Raw genomic sequence first — 17,441 nt, 5'->3', positions numbered from 1 at the left:
GAAGCTGGCAGGCCCTCAGCTGACAGAGACACTGCGTAATTGCTGGCTTGATGGTTTACTGGGAGGGATGATTCACTGCATCACGGAAGGCCTAAATCCCTTAATATGCCTCCCAAGAGGGTATCTGGTTTGAAAAAAAAATGAGACAAAAACCAAGGAGAACAAGACACGCAGAGAAGTGGGAACGATTTTGTCTGCCAAAAAAAAAAGCTTTACCAGGCTAGGAAGGTAGCTCAGTGGTAGAGTGCTTGCCTCGCATGCATGAGGCCCTGGGTTCGATTCCTCAGCACCACGTAAGCAGAAAAAGCCAGAAGTGGTGCTGTGGCTCCAGTGGTAGAGCGCTAGCCTTGAGCTGAAGAGCTGAGGGACAGCGCCCAGGCCGAGTTCAGGCCCCATGACTGACCAAAAAAAAAAAAAAAAAAAAAAATCTTTTCCTAGCTGGGCATCGCCTGTAATCCTAGCTACTCACAAGGCTGAGATATGAAGATTATGGTTCAACGCCAGCATGTGCAGGAAAGGCTATGAAACTCATCTCCAATAAAACCACCAGGAGACCAGAAGTGGTGCTGTGGCTCAAGTGGTAGAGCGCTAACCTTGAGCTGAAGAGCTGAGGGACAGCGCCCAGGCCGAGTTCAAGTTCCACAACCAAAACAAACAAACAAAAACCCAAAACAAAAAAAAGAAAAAAAAACACAAAGCTTTTCCTGCCAGGTGCCAGTGGCTCATGCCTGTCATCTTAGCTTAGGAGGCTGAGATCTGAGGATCATGGTTTGAAGCCAGCCCAGGCAGGAGTCCGTGAGACTCATCTCCAATAAACTACTCAAAACCTGTGGCTCAAGTGGTAAAGCCACTAGCCCTGAGTACAAAGATGCTCAGGGACAACATCCCAAGCTCTGAGTCCAAGGCCCAAGGGGAGAAAAAAGCTTTTTGTTTTTACGTGCTGGGACTGGGGTTTACTCTCACTTGGCTTTTCCACGCAAGGTTGATACTCTACCACTTGAGCCACAGCTCCACTTCTGGCAGCGTCATCTTTTGGTAGTTAATTGGAGACGAATCTTAGACTTTCCTGCCCAGGGTGGCTTCCAACTGTATTCCTCAGATCTCACCCTGGTGAGTAGCCAGGATTACATGCATGAGTGGCCGGCATCCGAGCCATCCTGTAGTTGGATTACCCAGTTAAGTTGCTGGTGGCTCACTTGGAAGGAATACAGAGAAACCAAGTCAGGCTGTGGTCTGCCCTCTCCATGTCAAAGAAAGCGACAGGAACAGAGGGCCACTGCACAAGGAGGCTACCTTGGAAAGAGGAAGTGTTTATTCAGCATTGACTATGTAGCACATGAACAAGGTCCTGGCTCCCTCGGTGGCGATGACGGGATCAGTTTATCATGTTCAGTCCGCTGTCTGAGTTGGTCTTTAACATAGTTTTCCAACCCAAATAGCTTCCCCTGAAGATGAGTTAGTTGAGCAGAAGGAATAAGAACCATGAGATAATTGCTTTTTAAAAAAATTTATTTAAGGAACACAAAAAGTGCATCTGATTTTTTTTTTTTTTTAACCCTTTAAAATTCAGCATCTGCTGACTCTCTCTGGCCTGCAGTCAATAAAGCGGCTCGAAGACGTCTTCTGATTTCTACGAGCACTAAGAAGACCGACTCCCAAACAAGAACATGTGACAAGTCTTTTCTTGAGTGGTCAGACACTTTGTTATCATCTGTCTGGAGCCACTAGCACACCTGGCTGGGTGAGTAGCCTGGGGGACGCATGGGGAGACGGCTGGGTCATTTGAGTCTTGGAACAGTTTTCCTGCCCCTGACCTGGAACGCTAGCTGGCTCGAGAGGCTCAGCTCTCACTCACTGCCTTATGAAGACCACGCGCCAGCTGACAGAGCTGCAGGCACTGGACAGGGAAGCCAACATCACAACCAGCTCTGGCTCTTCCTATTTCTTAGGTGACATTGGGGTTTGGGATGGACAAAACTGCACGAAAAACGACTAAAAAGAAATAAGTACTGGGGTTTTAGTTAAAAAGAAAAACTTCATAATTTCATTCCATTTGCTCCAAGAGCGGCAAACTGACATGGAGGGAGAGGACTTTTAGATTCAAGGGCCTCACGTTAACAATGAGGGGATTTGGTTCAAACGGCCATGCAGACAGGAATTCACTGGAACCAGGACTGCCTGTGTTCTTCAGGACTGATGAGGGCGAGTGAACTCTAGGCTTTGGCTGTGTGGAGAAAACACCACGCTTGATTTCACTGCCCAGAAGGAGTGAAGTCAACTCCACGCACACACTTAGGACTTATCCCAATTCGGGCAGGAGGAACCTGAGTGGGAGCTGCTTTCCATTCGTCCGGCTCAACAGCACCAAGGGCCGCCGGCGCTGGAGGAGGAAGCATCAACCATCAAGCCTGCCGGCGAAGCTGTCAATGCCAGGGTGACTCTTTACATTTCAATACCACAGAGTTTGGTTTTTAAAAGCTACTAAACAGTGAAAAAGTGGGGGGGGACCCCCAAAACAAACAACCCCTCCCCCTGCAAGATCAAGGAGTGTAGTTCCATAAACCAATATATATAAATAAGCCACTGAGAAAACAAAACAAGCCAAAAAAAAAGCTGCATCCACCCTATATGGATATGGAAGTAAATGCACTCCAGGTCTGAGAGACTTTGAGAACATTCTTAACTTTTTTTTTTGGTTGGTCATGGGGCTTGAACTCTGGGCCTGGGCACTGTCCCTGAGCTCTTCGGCTCAAGGTGAGCACTCTACCACTTGAACCACAGTGCCACTTCCAGTTTTCTGGTAGTTAATCGGAAATAAGAGTCTCACGGAGTTTCCTGCCCAGGCTGGCTTTGAACCCCAATCCTCATATCTCAGCCTCCTGACTAGCTAGGATTACAGGCGTGAGCCACCAGCACCTGGCCATTCTTAACTCTTAACAGCAGGCTTAGAATGGAAAGAAGGCCAAGGGTATCAATGACAGCCAAAGTGCTGCGTACTACTGTTATTTCCCAAAAGCAATGGGGAGGAGGAAGTGCAATTCTAGTTACTCTTCATGTTTCAGCACCTCAAAACTCCATCTATGGGAAAGCCAACCCCTTCACATGGTTGAAGTGTTTTAGGAAGGACAGAGTGATGCCAGGGAATGGTTGCGTGTGACAGAAAGTCACCCTCCCAAACTGGCTGGCTGGGAAGCAGCAAAGTCAGCAGATGGGCAGCCTCAGGGGTTGTAGGAACTTCCAGCTTTCCAGGGCTTCCCAACCTCCATCTACCCCGGGTCCTGCCCGGGCCCTCACAGCATCCCCACCCCACCTTGTAGGAAAGGAGAGATTCACTAAGGGTTTTTGTTTATTATTATTCTTTGTAGGTTTCTGCAGTGCTATTAAAGTTTGAATGTAAAATCTAACAGCCCCAGATTGCTAGACTCATCCCAGAGGATACTGCTTGGCTAGTGAAATGAGCCGATGCACACTGTTGGCTCACACTCTTTGCACCAACAGCTCTTTCTGTTCTGTTCCACGTGGAGTGGTCCCATGCCACCCTCTCCACGAACCCACTGGGCAGCAGCAGGGTGGTGGTTTTGGGGAAGCTACTGGTTTTGCCATTTGCTTCCAGAATCACATAGACTATAACAAACTTTACACTAAGACTGTTCAGTCCTGAGGGGTGACAGCCCAGCGAGGAGGGCGAGCGCCAGGACTCTCCTCCCTCCGGGCCGTGGTGTCATACATGGCCTTCGGCTTTCTCTTCATCCATCACTTGGCTTTCTGTTCGTTTCTCATTGGGAACCCCCGCCAAAGTCTTGCTTACTGCTTTACTGGCCTCTTCCTGTGCAAGAAAGAAGACATCAAGAGGGTTACGGGAAATAACTAAAACAAACTCCTAGCTTCCCTAGACATCTTTACTGGGGCCAATGCATGGTGAGTGGATTACGATGGCTGCCAGCAGGCTGCACAGGTGGGCAGGTCAGGGCAGTTACACCGGGAGCTTTCCTTTTCTTGGCTTAAAATGATGAGGCAGCTGCTGAGTAAGTTCGTGTGCCCGTGGGGGTGACAGTGGAGGGCACAGGGGAGGCTGGCTCCAGACAGACCTTCCAGATTTTGCTCAAAGCCTGGATCCATGCCTGTGGCCTACTTCTCCAGATGCAAGCCAGCCTGAGATCAGAGTGGAAACCATTTTCCTATTTCTGTGTCTCCTAGACTGTCCACCTGAACCCATCTACTCCACTCAATCTGCTGAGAACCAAAGCCAAAGGGGCCAACTTAGCTGTCCACATGTGTGATGCCAGGTAGGTTGTGCACACACCTTTGCATCCTGCTCCGCAAACTTCTTAAACATGTTGGCGTATATCCTGCGGTCCCGCTCATTGTGCTCCTTTGCCTTCTTTTGGCACATGGAGATCTGCAGTCTCGCGGCCTTGTTCTGAGGATTTACTTCCAGCACTTTCTCAAAGTCACCCTTGGCTGATTCAAATTCGTTCATGAGCAGCTGGGCTTCACCCCTTCTGTATAAGCCTTTCTCATTGGCACTGTCTAGTCCGAGGGCCTGGGGACAGAGTATTTATATTTAGAAAGGATGAATGGAACTTTTCTTAGGACTTGGGTAAGAAACTTGGTAAGTAACGGTTCCAAAGCACACTGAAATGAGGTTCAAGGCAATTATTATATACTACTGATCAAGATACAGTACTCAAATTAGCTTCTGAGCTGGGTATTGGTGGCTCACACCTATAATCCTAGCTACTTGAGTGGCTGAGATCAGGATTTCACTTTGAGGACAGACTGGGTATAGATTCAAGACTTCCTTCTCAAGGAACTAGCTACACAGAAGGCTGAGAATGGAAGGATCATGGATCCAGGTCATCCTAGGAAGAAAACACCTAAGTATCCATTTCAGTGGAAGAAGCTGGGCATTGTGGCAAATTTCTGTCATCTCTCATATGGTGGGAAGTGGAAAATAGGAAGATCAAGGTCCAAGCATGCATTTAGTAGGAAGTGAGACACTATCTTAAAAATAAGCGCTAGAAGCCGGGCGCTGGTGGCTCATGCCTGTAATCCTAGCTACTCAGGAGGTTGAGATCTGAGGATCGCGGTTCAAAGCCAGCCCGGGCAGGAAAGACCGTGAGACTCCTATCTCCAATAAACCACCAGAAAACCGGAAGTGGCGCTGTAGCTCAAGTGGTAGAGTGCTCGCCTTGAGCTGAAGAGCTGAGGGACAACGCCCAGGCCCAGAGTTCAAGCCCCATGACCGACAAAAAAAAAAAAAAAAAAAAAAAAAAAAAAAGCGCTAGAATAAAAGGCCAGAGACACAGCTCTGAGGAAGAAGGCCTGCTGAGTTCATACCCTAGTACTGAAATGGGGGTGGAGGGGAGAGGAGAGTATGTTCCTGTATTCAGTATGCTTTCTAGAATAGTCTTTGATGATTTAGATATGAAGTGTTACCCTATAGCCTGTTACACCGAAGGCCTGCCCAGTGGGTGGTGCATGATAGAGTGGAGCCCCCAACTTCATTAATGAGTCGACCCACTGATGAGTTAGTTCCCACTGAGCTCATCTTTGGAAGGGAGGCCTGGCTGGAGGAGGTGGGTGACTGGAGATGCGCCTTCAAATGGATTATCTTGTCCCTGGATCCTCCCTTTCCACCCCTGCTTCCTGGCCACTATAAGGTGAGTGGCTTTCCTCTGCTGTGGCCTCCTATGAAAGCCCATAGCAATGGAGCCACCTGACCAGACTGAAACCTTGAGTACTGAGAGCCAAGAATACCTCCCTCCTCCCATCATCATAGGCCACCTCATGTAACTACTCAAAGCCTGGAGATAATAACATCAATGTAGGGGCTGGGAAGAGGGCTCAGTGGTAGAGCGCTTGCCTTGCATGCCTGAGGCCCTGGGTTCGATTCCTCAGCACCACATAAGCAAAAAAGAAAAAAGCCGGAAGTGGCGCTGTGGCTCAAGTGGTAGAACACCAGCCTTGAGCTGAAGAGCTGAGGGACAGCGCCCAGGCCCAGAGTTCAGGCCCTACGACCGGACCCAAAAAAAAAAAAAAAAAATCACTGTAAAAATGGAGAGGGCTGCTAATGTTCTCTGGGTCTAAGTTATCCGTGTGTATTCAGTATGGTTATAATAAAAAGTCCCTGTATATGATCTTTTTTTTTTTTTTTTTGGTAGGCCATGGGGCTTGAACTGTGGGCCTAGATGCTGTCCCTCAAGCTCTTCAGGTCAAGGCTAGCGCTCTACCACTTGAGCCACAGCACCACTTCCAGCTTTTTCTGTTTACGTGGTGCTGAGGAATTGAACAGAGGGCCTCATGCATGTGAGGCAAGAACTCTACCACTGGGCCACCTTCCCAAGCCCCTGTATATGATCTTTATATAACACCACATTCAAAGCCAGCCTGGGCAGAAGAGTCCATGAGACTCTTATCATCAGTGAACTACCCACAAAAAGCTAGAATTCTAGCTGTGGCTCAAAGAGGTTAGCGTTGAGCAAAAAGAGCTTAGGGATAGTACCCAGGTATCAAGTCCAAGCCGTAGGACTGGCAAAAAGACAAACAAAACTTTAAATGTCTCCTTTTTGAAATAAACCTGAGGAATTTTGTCCACTCTGATAGCAAACTTTACCCAAACTTGTATTCATGGTATATTTCATCAATAATCCAGGCATTAAACCGGGCACCGGTGGCTCACGCCTGTAATCCTAGCTACTCAGGAGGCTGAGATCTGAGGATCACGGTTCAAAGCCAGCCTGGGCAGGAAAGACCGTGAGACTCCTATCTCCAATAAACCACCAGAAAACCAGAAGTGGCGCTGTAGCTCAAGTGGTAGAGCACTAGCCTTGGGCTGAAGAGCTAAGGGACAACGCTCAGGCCCAGAGTTCAAGCTCCACCACTGGCCAAAAAAAAAAAAAAAAAAACCCAGACATCAGAAAAATTTGGTGGTAAACCAAACTGTTTTCAACTTCCCAACTTGTCTTGAGAAACATATAACCTCACCCATACAAAGAAGCAGAGCCAGGGCATGGAAGGTGGCTCAGTGGTAGAGCGCTTGCCTTGCATGCATGAGGCCCTGGGTTCGATTCCTCCGCACCACATAAACAAAAAGAAAAAAGCCAGAAGTGGCACTGTGGCTCAAGTGGTAGAGCGCTAGCCTTGAGCTGAAGAGCTGAGGGACAGCGCCCAGGCCCAGAGTTCAGGCCCCACGACCGGACCCCCCAAAAAAACAAACAAACAAGAAAACAAGCAGAGCCAAGCAAAAAAGGCCATTGGTTGCGAGGAAGTGGGAAGTTCTCCCTGTGGGACAGAGCACAAGAGCGCACGGTGTGCAGTCCCCGCACCTTGTCACAGCACTCCACAGCCTTGGCGTATTCTCTGAGCTTCAGGTAGCACATGGCCAGGTTCAGGAAGGCGGCGAGCAGGAACGATTCAGAGGCTTTCGATTCCTTCTCAGATAAGCCGTACTCCATCTCCAGCCAGGATACTATCTTCCCATACTGAATCACCGCCTGCATGTACTTGCCTCCCTAGGAGAAGAAACAGCTAGGAGTTACCTGTACTGCGCTCCAGAGGGAACTCAGAAGAAGGGGAGCATGGTCCTGCCTCAGAGGGCCACCCTGCCTGAGGAGCCTGTTCTCAGACGGCAGCTCTCCACAGCAGCTCTCCACAGCCCGGGCCACTTTGGCCTAGCCCACAGGCGCTCCAGCACAATACAATTCTGTCGGCAGCATTCCTGTCTCCTGGCGGCAGGTGGCACCCAGGCTGTGGGGCTGCATTCTCTGGTGCTAATATTCACCAGTCTTTCCAAAGGAGGATGAGCGGTTTAGTTGACTGGAGGGAAAGTTACTTTCTCGCTTTTCTTCTGATGTCCAGCACTATATAGTAAATACTGCAGTCTGACAAGTGCCAGCCCCAAATACAGGCTGCCTGAGCTATATAAACCAGATGCTCGCTGGGTGCTGGTAGTTCAAGCCTGTAATCCTAGTTACTCAGGAGGCTGAGATATGAGGATTACAGTTTGAAGCTAGCCTGGGCAGGAAAGCCCATGAGACTCTTCTGTCCAATGAAACTACTAAAAAGTTGGAGGTATAGCTGTGGCTCAAGTGGTTACAACACTAGCCTTGAGCAAAAGAAGCTTAGAGACTGGGCTCAGGCCCGGAGTTCAAGCCAACACACACACACACACACACACACACACACACACACACACGCTCACACACACACACGCACACACGCTCACACACGCACACACGCTCACACACACACACACACACACGCTCCCACAACTACTGAACTCTACCATTTGTAGTGCAAAAGCAGCACGAGCCAACATATAAAAAATGGGAGTGGCTATTCCGGTAAAATCTTACAAAACTGGCAGGTGGCCAGAGCCCATGGTGGGATTCATAGGCACTGGGAATACACCAGCTGACTAGCAGCATCCACTATAAGCAACTATAAAACTATATAAGCCGCATGTATATCAGCCAATTATATGAGAAAAAACTGTTTTTGCTTTCTCTTCCTTTCTTCATCTTCTTCCCCACTGTACAAGAGATGAAACCCAGGGCCCCATGCATTACAGGTAAGTCCTAAGGTGCACTACACCCTTAAATCTTTTTTTTTTTTTTTTTTGTCGGTCGTGGGACTTGAACTCTGGGCCTGGGCGCTGTCCCTCAGCTCTTCAGCTCAAGGCGAGCACTCTACCACTTGAGCTACAGCGCCACTTCCATACCTTTAAATCTTGTATTTCATTTTCACACAATTCTTGTTAAGTTACTAAGGCTTAACTCAAACTTGTGATTAGCCTGCCAGCCTCCTGAGGAGCTGGCATGTGCTATCACGCCACCCTCCTGCTCTCTTATCGAATGATAATTCTCATTGTAAACAACCACATGAAATGTACACATATACACTCTAGGGAACTCTGGAGCTGAAACAACATGCTTATTGTTATTGTAGGTGAATGAGAGAACTGAATAACTGGGAAGCTAAAATAAGAGTGAGGACTCTCCTTTGCAGGAGGTGATTATTAGCTTGAAAGACTGATGACACATTCTGGTGGCAGACAGCAGAAGAGCAGTCAGACCCATTAAGATGTGTGATCAATGAAGCATCACAATGATGTCAGTAAGATGTGCCACGCTCAAAGCAGCAAGCATCTATCGCTGCACTAAGTCTCTCCCCACAATACTCCAAGCTTCACTCAACCAAGAAGAGAAAAAAGCTGGCAGAGCAGGTTTCAGAGGATGTCCCTGGTATTCAGACCTCAGGAAGAGGGCATGAGAGGTAAGCCCTGCCTGTAGGAAGAAGGCCGTTCTACAGCTCTGCTGGTGAAGGGAGGAGCTGGTTCCCATGAGGGCCTAGACTGAGACTTGCCTAGGAGAAGGAAGACTCGCAGAGGCATCAGTTTCACTGCGGGGAAAGTAGGGAAAGGGAACTGAAATCAAAGCCGGTCATACTTTCCTTCATCAGAAAGTTCACACACATTCATAAAGGGAAACCAGGGCTTTTCATTATAAATATTGAAGATCTTACAGAAATTATACTTGATATTGACTAAATTGTGTCCCCTATCCTAAATTCACAAGTTGAAATCTTAAGCACCAGCACACTGTCTTTAGGGGATGATCAGCATCTTAGGGAGGGACCCAGCTTATATGAGAGTGCATGAGGTGGTCCTCAGGATGGGACAGTGAAATCCTGGCCTAGGGCATTTGGTTCTGGTAACAAAGCTAAGCCGCACGTGTCTTTTGTCCAAGCCTTCGGCCAACTATTATTTTTAGCACTAAAAACCCACAAACAAAACAAAAAAATAAACAAAAAAAAGGAGGAAAAAACAAAAAGGAAAGCATCAGTTTCAGCGACTGGCATTTTCTTCCTGTCACTGCTTTCTCCCTTGCTGGGTTGTGGGCTCTTTGAAGACAGACAGCACAGGCTACCCTTTTTCTATTCATTTATACAGGGTCTAGCACAAAGAAGCCCTTAATAAAGGTTTGTTGAGTAAATATTAAGGTCAAGAATTCCAACTATGGAATCAAAATACATCACTGGGTGCCAAAATGGAAGAATGGGTAGGGAGGAAACGAGTAATTTCACGTATATTGGGCGAGGTTTGTTATTTTCCCATCATGTAGCTTCTTTCATTCTCTTCCTCCTTTATCCTAGATTTGTGTCTAAACTGTTCAGCAAGGGTGGTCAAAACCTAGCCAATCCCAGTTTGTCTAAAAAGGGCTCAGTGAGCCAGGCGCTGGTGGCTCATGCCTGTAATTCTAGCTACTCAGGAGGCTGAGATCTGAGGATCACGGTTCAAAGCCAGGCAGGAAAGTCCGTGAGACTCTTATCTTCAATAAACAACTAGAAAACTGGACATAGAGCTGTAGCTCAAGTGGCAGAGCACTCACCTTGAGCTGAAGAGGGCAGGGACGGCGCCCAGGCCCAGAGTTCAAGCCCCACAACCGACAAAAAAAAAAAGGGGGTTCAGTGGCTTTAGAGTTATCCTTAACTCTAAAGCCATAGTAGACATGCTTTCTTCCTACCGACCACAAGAGGGCGCAAGAACCTTGCATTGTGGCAGCATTCTCAGAATTTAAACTGCCACTGAAGTTGGGGAAAAACCCAAGCCAGGAAGGATAACCAATGCAGACACTAAGTGGTGTGCACAACGCCTGGCATAATATCATGTTGTTACCTGTGCTTAATAATTATTTTCAGAGCCAAATGAAGACAACCATCTCCCACCATTTTTATTATTAGTATTCAGAGGCTGAAACAAAGTTTTACAATCTAAATTGGTCTAATTTAAAGCTGTGTATAATGCAGCCTTAGTCAAGGGAGACTTACCCTCTTAGTTATAAACCAGACTGAGCCAATGGGAACAAAGCCCCAAGGGGCAGATGGCATGGAATGAGGCTCTGTAGTTCAGCTCCTTGCCTGCCTGCCTGACTTCCTTCCTTCCCCTTCTCTTTTTTCTTTCTCTTTCCTTCCTTCTTCTTTCCCTCCCTCCCTCTCTCCTTCCTTTCCCTTTGTTCCTTCCTCTTTCTTTCTCTCTCTCTCTCTCTCTCTTTCTTTCTTTCTTTTTCTTTCCTTCTCTCTTTCTTTCTCTCTTTCTTTCTTTCTCTGGTCCTGGGGCTTGAACTCTGGACCTGGGTACTGTCTCTGAGCTTCTTTAGCTAGGGCTAGAACTCTACCACCTCCACTTCTGACTTTTTTGGTAGTTTGCTGGAGATAAGAGTCTCACGGACTTTCCTGCCCAAGCTGGCTTTGAACTTCTATTCTCAGATTTCAGCCTCCTGTGTAACCAGGATTACAGGTGCCAGCCACCAGTACCCAGCTAAGTCAGCTCATTTCTGGCCTCACCCACACATCTGGACTCTGTATAGTTGCACAACGTGCCGAGTCAAATACCCTGCAAAGATAAGGCCTGGGAGAGCAGGGTGGCAGATTGAGACCTGCCCTGAAACTGGAAAGGGATGGGTCTGTGCACAGGAAACTGCCAGCCATTTTTGAAGTCTTACAACTAAAGCTAGGATCACTGCTGGGATCTTCTACCTATAATTATGAAGGTGCCTCCAGGGAAGTTTTCACTGGTACAAAATGTTCAGAGATATTCTGGGAGGAAAGTCTTTCATTAATTTTTTCCTCAATGGACTAATGTTTTGAAAGATCTTGTCTATCAAATTGCATGTTAAAAATAATATGCTCTGGCTGGAACGTGGCTCAGTGCTAGAGTGCTTGCCGAGCATGCATGAAGTCCTGAGTTCAATTCCTCACTACCACATACACAGAAAAAGCTGGAAGTGGCACTGTGGCTCAAGTGGAAAAGTGCTAGCCTTGAGCAAAAGAAGTTCAGAGACAATGCCCAGGCTGAGTTCAAGCCCCAGGACTGGCCAAAAAAAAAGTTCCATATGTGTGAATGCTGACCCAGATTTTATCCAAAGCTCGGTAATTTAAAAAAGATTCACAATATTATGAAATAAACAAATACTGGGAGATCTGGGAAGGTGGCTCAGTGGTAGAGTGCTTGCCTTGCATGCATGAGGCTCTGGGTTCAATTCCTCAGCACCACATAAGCAGAAAAAGCCAGAAATGGTGCTGTGGCTCAAGTGGTAGAGTGCTAGCCTGAGCTGAAGAGCTCAGGGACAGCACCCAGGCCCAAGAGCTCAGGCACCACAACTGGCAAAACAAAACAAAACAAAAAAAAAAAACAATCCAAATACTGGTTGTGATTGTGATGCTAAGAAGACAGTTAAATACCATACAGACACATATGTACTGCTTTCTGCTACTTGTCACCAATTTCCGACATGTCTCTGTTTATATTCAGGGGGTAATACTATCTGACAGATGGCTTAATGACATTATTCCATTTCTAAAAGCATTCTCCCAAACGCTTTTAGAGCTTCTGATTAGCTGAGCTTTTCTATTATAATATGACTCTAGTCAAATGCTAAAAGCCCCACCTCCCTAAAACAATGCTAATATTCTATTTAGAAATTTGGGGAAATAGATATGCATCACTTAAAGTGGAATGCTGTGAGGACTGTGTCATGAGGCGATTCTTTTATTGCAAGATCAGGACAGAGTACATGCATGAACCTCGCCGGCACCGCCTGTCATAGTAGGCACAGGGAGTTTTCAGCTCAATTAGACTCTTATGGGATCACTACATTCAAATGGTTTGTTGTTAACCAAAATGTTAGGTAGTCCATAGCATAGAGTATAATAAGGAGTATTAGATTTCAAGAGCACAGAAAGCACTGTTTCAATCTATGGTCTTAAGAAATTGTGCAGAAGCCAGACACCGGTAGCTCACACCTGTAATCCTAGCTACTCAGGAGGCTGAGATCTGAGGATCACGGTTCAAAGCCAGCCCGGGCAGGAAACTCCATGAGACTCTTATCTCCAATTAGTCCCTAGAAAACCAGAAATGGTGCTGTGGCTCAAGTGGTAGAGCCTTAAGCTGAAGAGCGTAGGAATAGTGCCCAGACCCAGAGTTCAAGCCCCACGACCTAAATAAATAAATAAAAATAAAAATTGTACAGAAATCTGTTATTCTAGTGTACTGTGTAATCTGGGAAAACAATCCACTTAATATCTGACTCAAATAACGTAATATGTCTCAATTAGGATTTTCTTTAAAAGATAAAGCTTGTTCTCATGAATTTAGAAGTTCTTTGCCAGGTACTAGTGGCTGATGCCTGTAACTCTAGCTACTTAGGAAATCAGGAGGACTCAAGATTCAAGATCAACATGGCCTGAAAAGTTTCCAAGACCCCTCTAGCCAATGGCGGGGCGCAGTGGTGTGTACCTATCATGAGAGACTGAGACTAAGAGGACTGTAGTGCTAGGCCAGCCAGGAAAGAAAGTTTACAAGACTCCTGTCTCAATAGAAAATGTTAGGCATGGTGGTGCATGTTTGTTATCCTAGGTACGGTGCAAAGTGTAAATAGGAGGAATGTGGTCCAGAGTCTATCTCAAAAAACAACCAGAGCAAAAAAAGGCTGGAAGTATGACTCAAGTAGTGGAGCTCATGCTAGCATGTGTGAAGCCTTGAGCTCAAACCTCAGTACTGTGAATTTTTTTTTTTTTTTTTTTTTGGGTCCAGTTGTAGGGCCTGAACTCTGGGCCTGGGCACTGTCCCTCAGCTCTTCAGCTCAAGGCTAGCGCTCTACCACTTGAGCCACAGCGCCACTTCCGGCTTTTTTTCTTTTTGCTTATGTGGTGCTGGGGAATCAAACCCAGGGCCTCATGCATGCAAGGCAAGCGCTCTACCACTGAGCCACCTTCCCAGCCCCAGTACTGTGAATTTTTTTTTTTGGGTATGGTCGTGGGGCCTGAACTCTGGGCCTGGGCACTGACCCTCAGTTCTTCAGCTCAAGGGTAGCGCTCTACCACTTGCGTCACAGCGCCACTTCCGGCTTTTTTCTTTTTTGCATATGTGGTGCTGAGGAATCGAACTCAGGGCCTCAAGCATGCAAGGCAAGCGCTCTACCACTGAGCCACCTTCCCAGTCCTAGTACTGTGAATTTTTAAAAAATCCACAAAAATTTAGAGCTGAAAATAAACTTGTGGGCTGGGTGTGGTGACTTAAGCCTGTAACTCTAGCAAGTCAAGAGACAGAGATCAGGAAGATTTCAGATCTGCGATCAGTCTTGACCAAAAGTTAGTGGAACCCTATCTCAATCAATAAAGCTTGGTGTGGCAGAGGAAAACTGTGACCCCAGCTATGTGTAAGGTGGAAGTAGGAGGATTGAAATGTGGATCATCTTGAGAAAAAACACAACGCCCTATTAAAAAAAAAATAAAGCAGCACTGAGGGGCATGACTCAAGTAATAGTTTCTCTGGAAGTATGAGGCCCTGAGTTCAAATTCAGTACTAAAAAAAAGTAAATAAGGGGCTGGGAAGGTGGCTCAGTAGTAGAATGCTTGCCTTGTATGCACGAGGCCCTGGGTTTGATTCCTCAGCACCACACAAGCAGAAAAAAAGCCAGAAGTGGCTCTGTGGTTCTAGTGGTAGAGCACTAGCCTTAAGCTAAAGAGCTGAGAGACAGCGCCCAGGCGCAAAGAAATTCAGGCCCCACAACCAACCAAAAATAAGTAAATAAACTTGCAACATGTTTTCAATTACAATTTGATTTTCACTAAAGTTTTATGCAACTATACTTATACTTTTACTAAATAGATTTCAGGACCCAATTGAGGTTCTCAACTGAAAAACAATCCCCACTTTACCTTCTGTCTACACTGATAATTACTTGCTTTTATTTTGGTTATACATGCACAAGAATGGGTTAACATGGACCCAGCTATCTCCAGACAAGGTGTAAGAGCAATGGCATGCACTACAGCACCTACTCAGGAAGACTTGTTCCAGTATGCTTATGCACCACGGCTTCGTACTGTTGGAAAAACATCATTAATTTCATGGTTTGCTGTGGCAAGAACAAAAGGAAAGAAACCTTGAGAAATAAATTCTCCTCACTATGGCCTTTCCACTTGACATTGCAAAGCACTCTGATTAGAGTTGAACAAAGTGGGGAGAAAGTCTCACATTACTAGGTGCTACTAAAAAGGTTTCTGGAATAGTCTATGATGTTCCAGAGTGCCCAATGCCTCCTTAGTGGAGTGTGTGGGGTCATCATGGCGATTAGAAGCCATTGGTATTGTCCCCATCACTTTCTTAAAGCCGTGAGTAGTCCCCAGGCACTGTGTTTTTCACTCCAGTCTTGGGGGATCTTTATTTTATTTATTTATTTATTTGCTGCTCCTGGGCCTGAACTCAGGTTCTGGGCTCTGTCCCTGAGCCACCCTATGCTCAAGGTTAGAGCTCTATCACTTGAGCCACAGTGCCATTTCCACTTTTTGCTTATGTGGTACTGAGGAATCAAATGTGGTACTGAGGAATCAAATGTAGGGCTTTCATGCATGCTAGGCAAGCACTCTCCATTAAGTCACATTCCCAGCCATGTATCTTATTTTTCTGTTCAGTTATGGTAATACTGATAGGTAGTGACATATTTCTTGGCAAAATATATATTCAACATTTACTTGGAGTCATTAACTCCTATTTCCTGTGTGGGGAATAGGAAATGCTTCTCTATTTCTCCCTCCTCTCACTGTGTTATGCTAAAATAAATCCTTGCTAAAACTTTCACCTTGTGAAACGCTCCTTTTCTGCAAGATGCTTTTCTTGAGTGGGTCTCAAGACCCTGTGACTTTCATGGATATGAGGAAGCTGAAGGAACCTCTCATCTGTCTCTGGTGATAGAAACTAGTGAGCCTTAGGCAGGAGTGAAATCTCACAAGACAACCAGTTACCCACCAGGGTCAATAGAAATGTGATCCTTTTCACCACACCGTGAAAAGTGCAACCTGTCTTCTGAGCCCAATCATCTGTTGGTCCTGAGTGGGACATGCTGTCAACCAAATTTCCTGCCAACCGAGTTTCCCACCTCGCCTCCTAAGTTAGGTAGAGAAATGACTTTTTTGGTTCCCCCTTTCCAGGTAGGTTAGTAGTCTACTGTCAGCAGGAAATGGCTATAGGACTGTCACGCTTTGGTATGCCTTTTCAAATGAAAAGGGACCAAAATCATTTACAGGAGGGAATGAAGCAGGATAGATAGCTAAGGAGACAGGGAAACTATATTATTTTTAACAAGTATTAAAAGGGCCACACTCAAAGTTAAAAACAAAGTAAACTGAAAAAGCTGGTAAGATACTCGTTCACAACAAACAGGCCTCCTTTTAAAAGTTAAGTTACAAGATTAGGAGAATCAGGGTAGGCTATCTAAGTGTGCCTTCTCCTTAGAATGGAGAATTTATAATGGATAAAGATAAGGAAGTCGCTGCTGGCGCTGGTGGCTCACGCCTGGTGGCTCACGCCTGTAATCCTAGCTACTCAGGAGACTGAGATCTGAGGATCGCAGTTCAAAGCCAGCCCGGGCAGGAGAGACCGTGAGACTCCTATCTCCAATAAACCACCAGAAAACCAGAAGTGGCGCTGTGGCTCAAGTGGTAGAGCGCTCGCTTTGAGCTGAAGAGCTGAGGGACAGCGCCCAGGCCCAGAGTTCAAGCCCCACGACCGACAAAAAAAAAAAAAAAAAAGATAAGAAAGTCCTTTGAATAGAGAATTTATAATGGGTAAAGATAAGAAAGTCCAAAAAGATTACCTGGTCCTAGGATGAGCTTTACTCATCTTACTCTCTAAAACCATTGTCTAAGGATTAGCAGTTGCTAGACTGCTGTGACCACGTGTATTTGTCCAGCTCAGAAAATACAAAAGCTACAGAAAAGAACTGCTAATTTGTCTTTTAACTCCCATTTCCTATTCCCCATGTTGGAAATGTTTCTCTCTTTTTTTTTTTTTCCTTCCTCCCTACTTTAACCCCATTATACTAAAATAAATTCTTGCTAAGACATTAAAAAAAATGGAGATATATGTTGTGAAAATTTCTTTCCGTTTAATAGGTACAGAGAATTCACTTTTTTCATTTTAAAGTATTATTAAAAGAGTCTTAAGGAAATTAGTCTCTTTGTTTTATCTACAGACAAATACATGTAACACCACTTTTTTTTTTTTTTTTTTTTGGTCGGTCGTGGGGCTTGAACTCTGGACTTGGGCGCTGTCCCTCAGCTCTTCAGCTCAAGGCGAGCGCTCTACCACTTGAGCTACAGCGCCACTTCCGGTTTTCTGGTGGTTTATTGGAGATAGGAGTCTCATGGTCTCTCCTGCCCGGGCTGGCTTTGAACCGCGATCCTCAGATCTCCGCCTCCTGAGTAGCTAGGATTACAGGTGTGAGCCACCAGCGCCCGGCTTGTAACACCACTTTTTCATTCAACTTTTCTGATCAGTTGTAGGACTTGAACTCAGGGTCCGGTGCTGTCCCTGAGCTTTTTCCACTCCAGGCTAGTGCTCCACTTTGAACCATAGCACCACTTCCAGTTTTCTGGTG

General features: G+C 46.1%; 1 protein-coding gene across 2 annotated transcripts in view; it reads right to left on the bottom strand.

Moving 5' to 3' along the window:
- Positions 1–1,491: 1,491 nt before the first annotated feature.
- Positions 1,492–17,441, bottom strand: part of Fkbp5 (FKBP prolyl isomerase 5) — a 103,652-nt gene continuing 87,702 nt past the window's right edge. For both annotated transcript variants that reach the window (XM_070023900.1, XM_070023901.1), the window contains exons 9-11: positions 7,329–7,514; positions 4,304–4,543; positions 1,492–3,826 (exon numbers count right to left, since the gene is read on the bottom strand). In XM_070023900.1, coding sequence (XP_069880001.1) covers positions 3,722–3,826; positions 4,304–4,543; positions 7,329–7,514 — 531 coding nt within the window. In that variant the 3' untranslated portion in view covers positions 1,492–3,721. The remainder of the gene's footprint in view (positions 3,827–4,303; positions 4,544–7,328; positions 7,515–17,441) is intronic.

This window comes from Dipodomys merriami, unplaced genomic scaffold, assembly GCF_024711535.1.
Source record: "Dipodomys merriami isolate MVZ:Mamm:240054 unplaced genomic scaffold, mDipMer1.0.p SCAF_16, whole genome shotgun sequence".
In the NCBI taxonomy this organism is placed as follows: Eukaryota; Metazoa; Chordata; class Mammalia; order Rodentia; family Heteromyidae; genus Dipodomys; species Dipodomys merriami.
The sequence above is the reverse complement of the archived record's forward strand: the minus strand, read 5'-3'. Positions and strand labels throughout refer to the sequence as shown.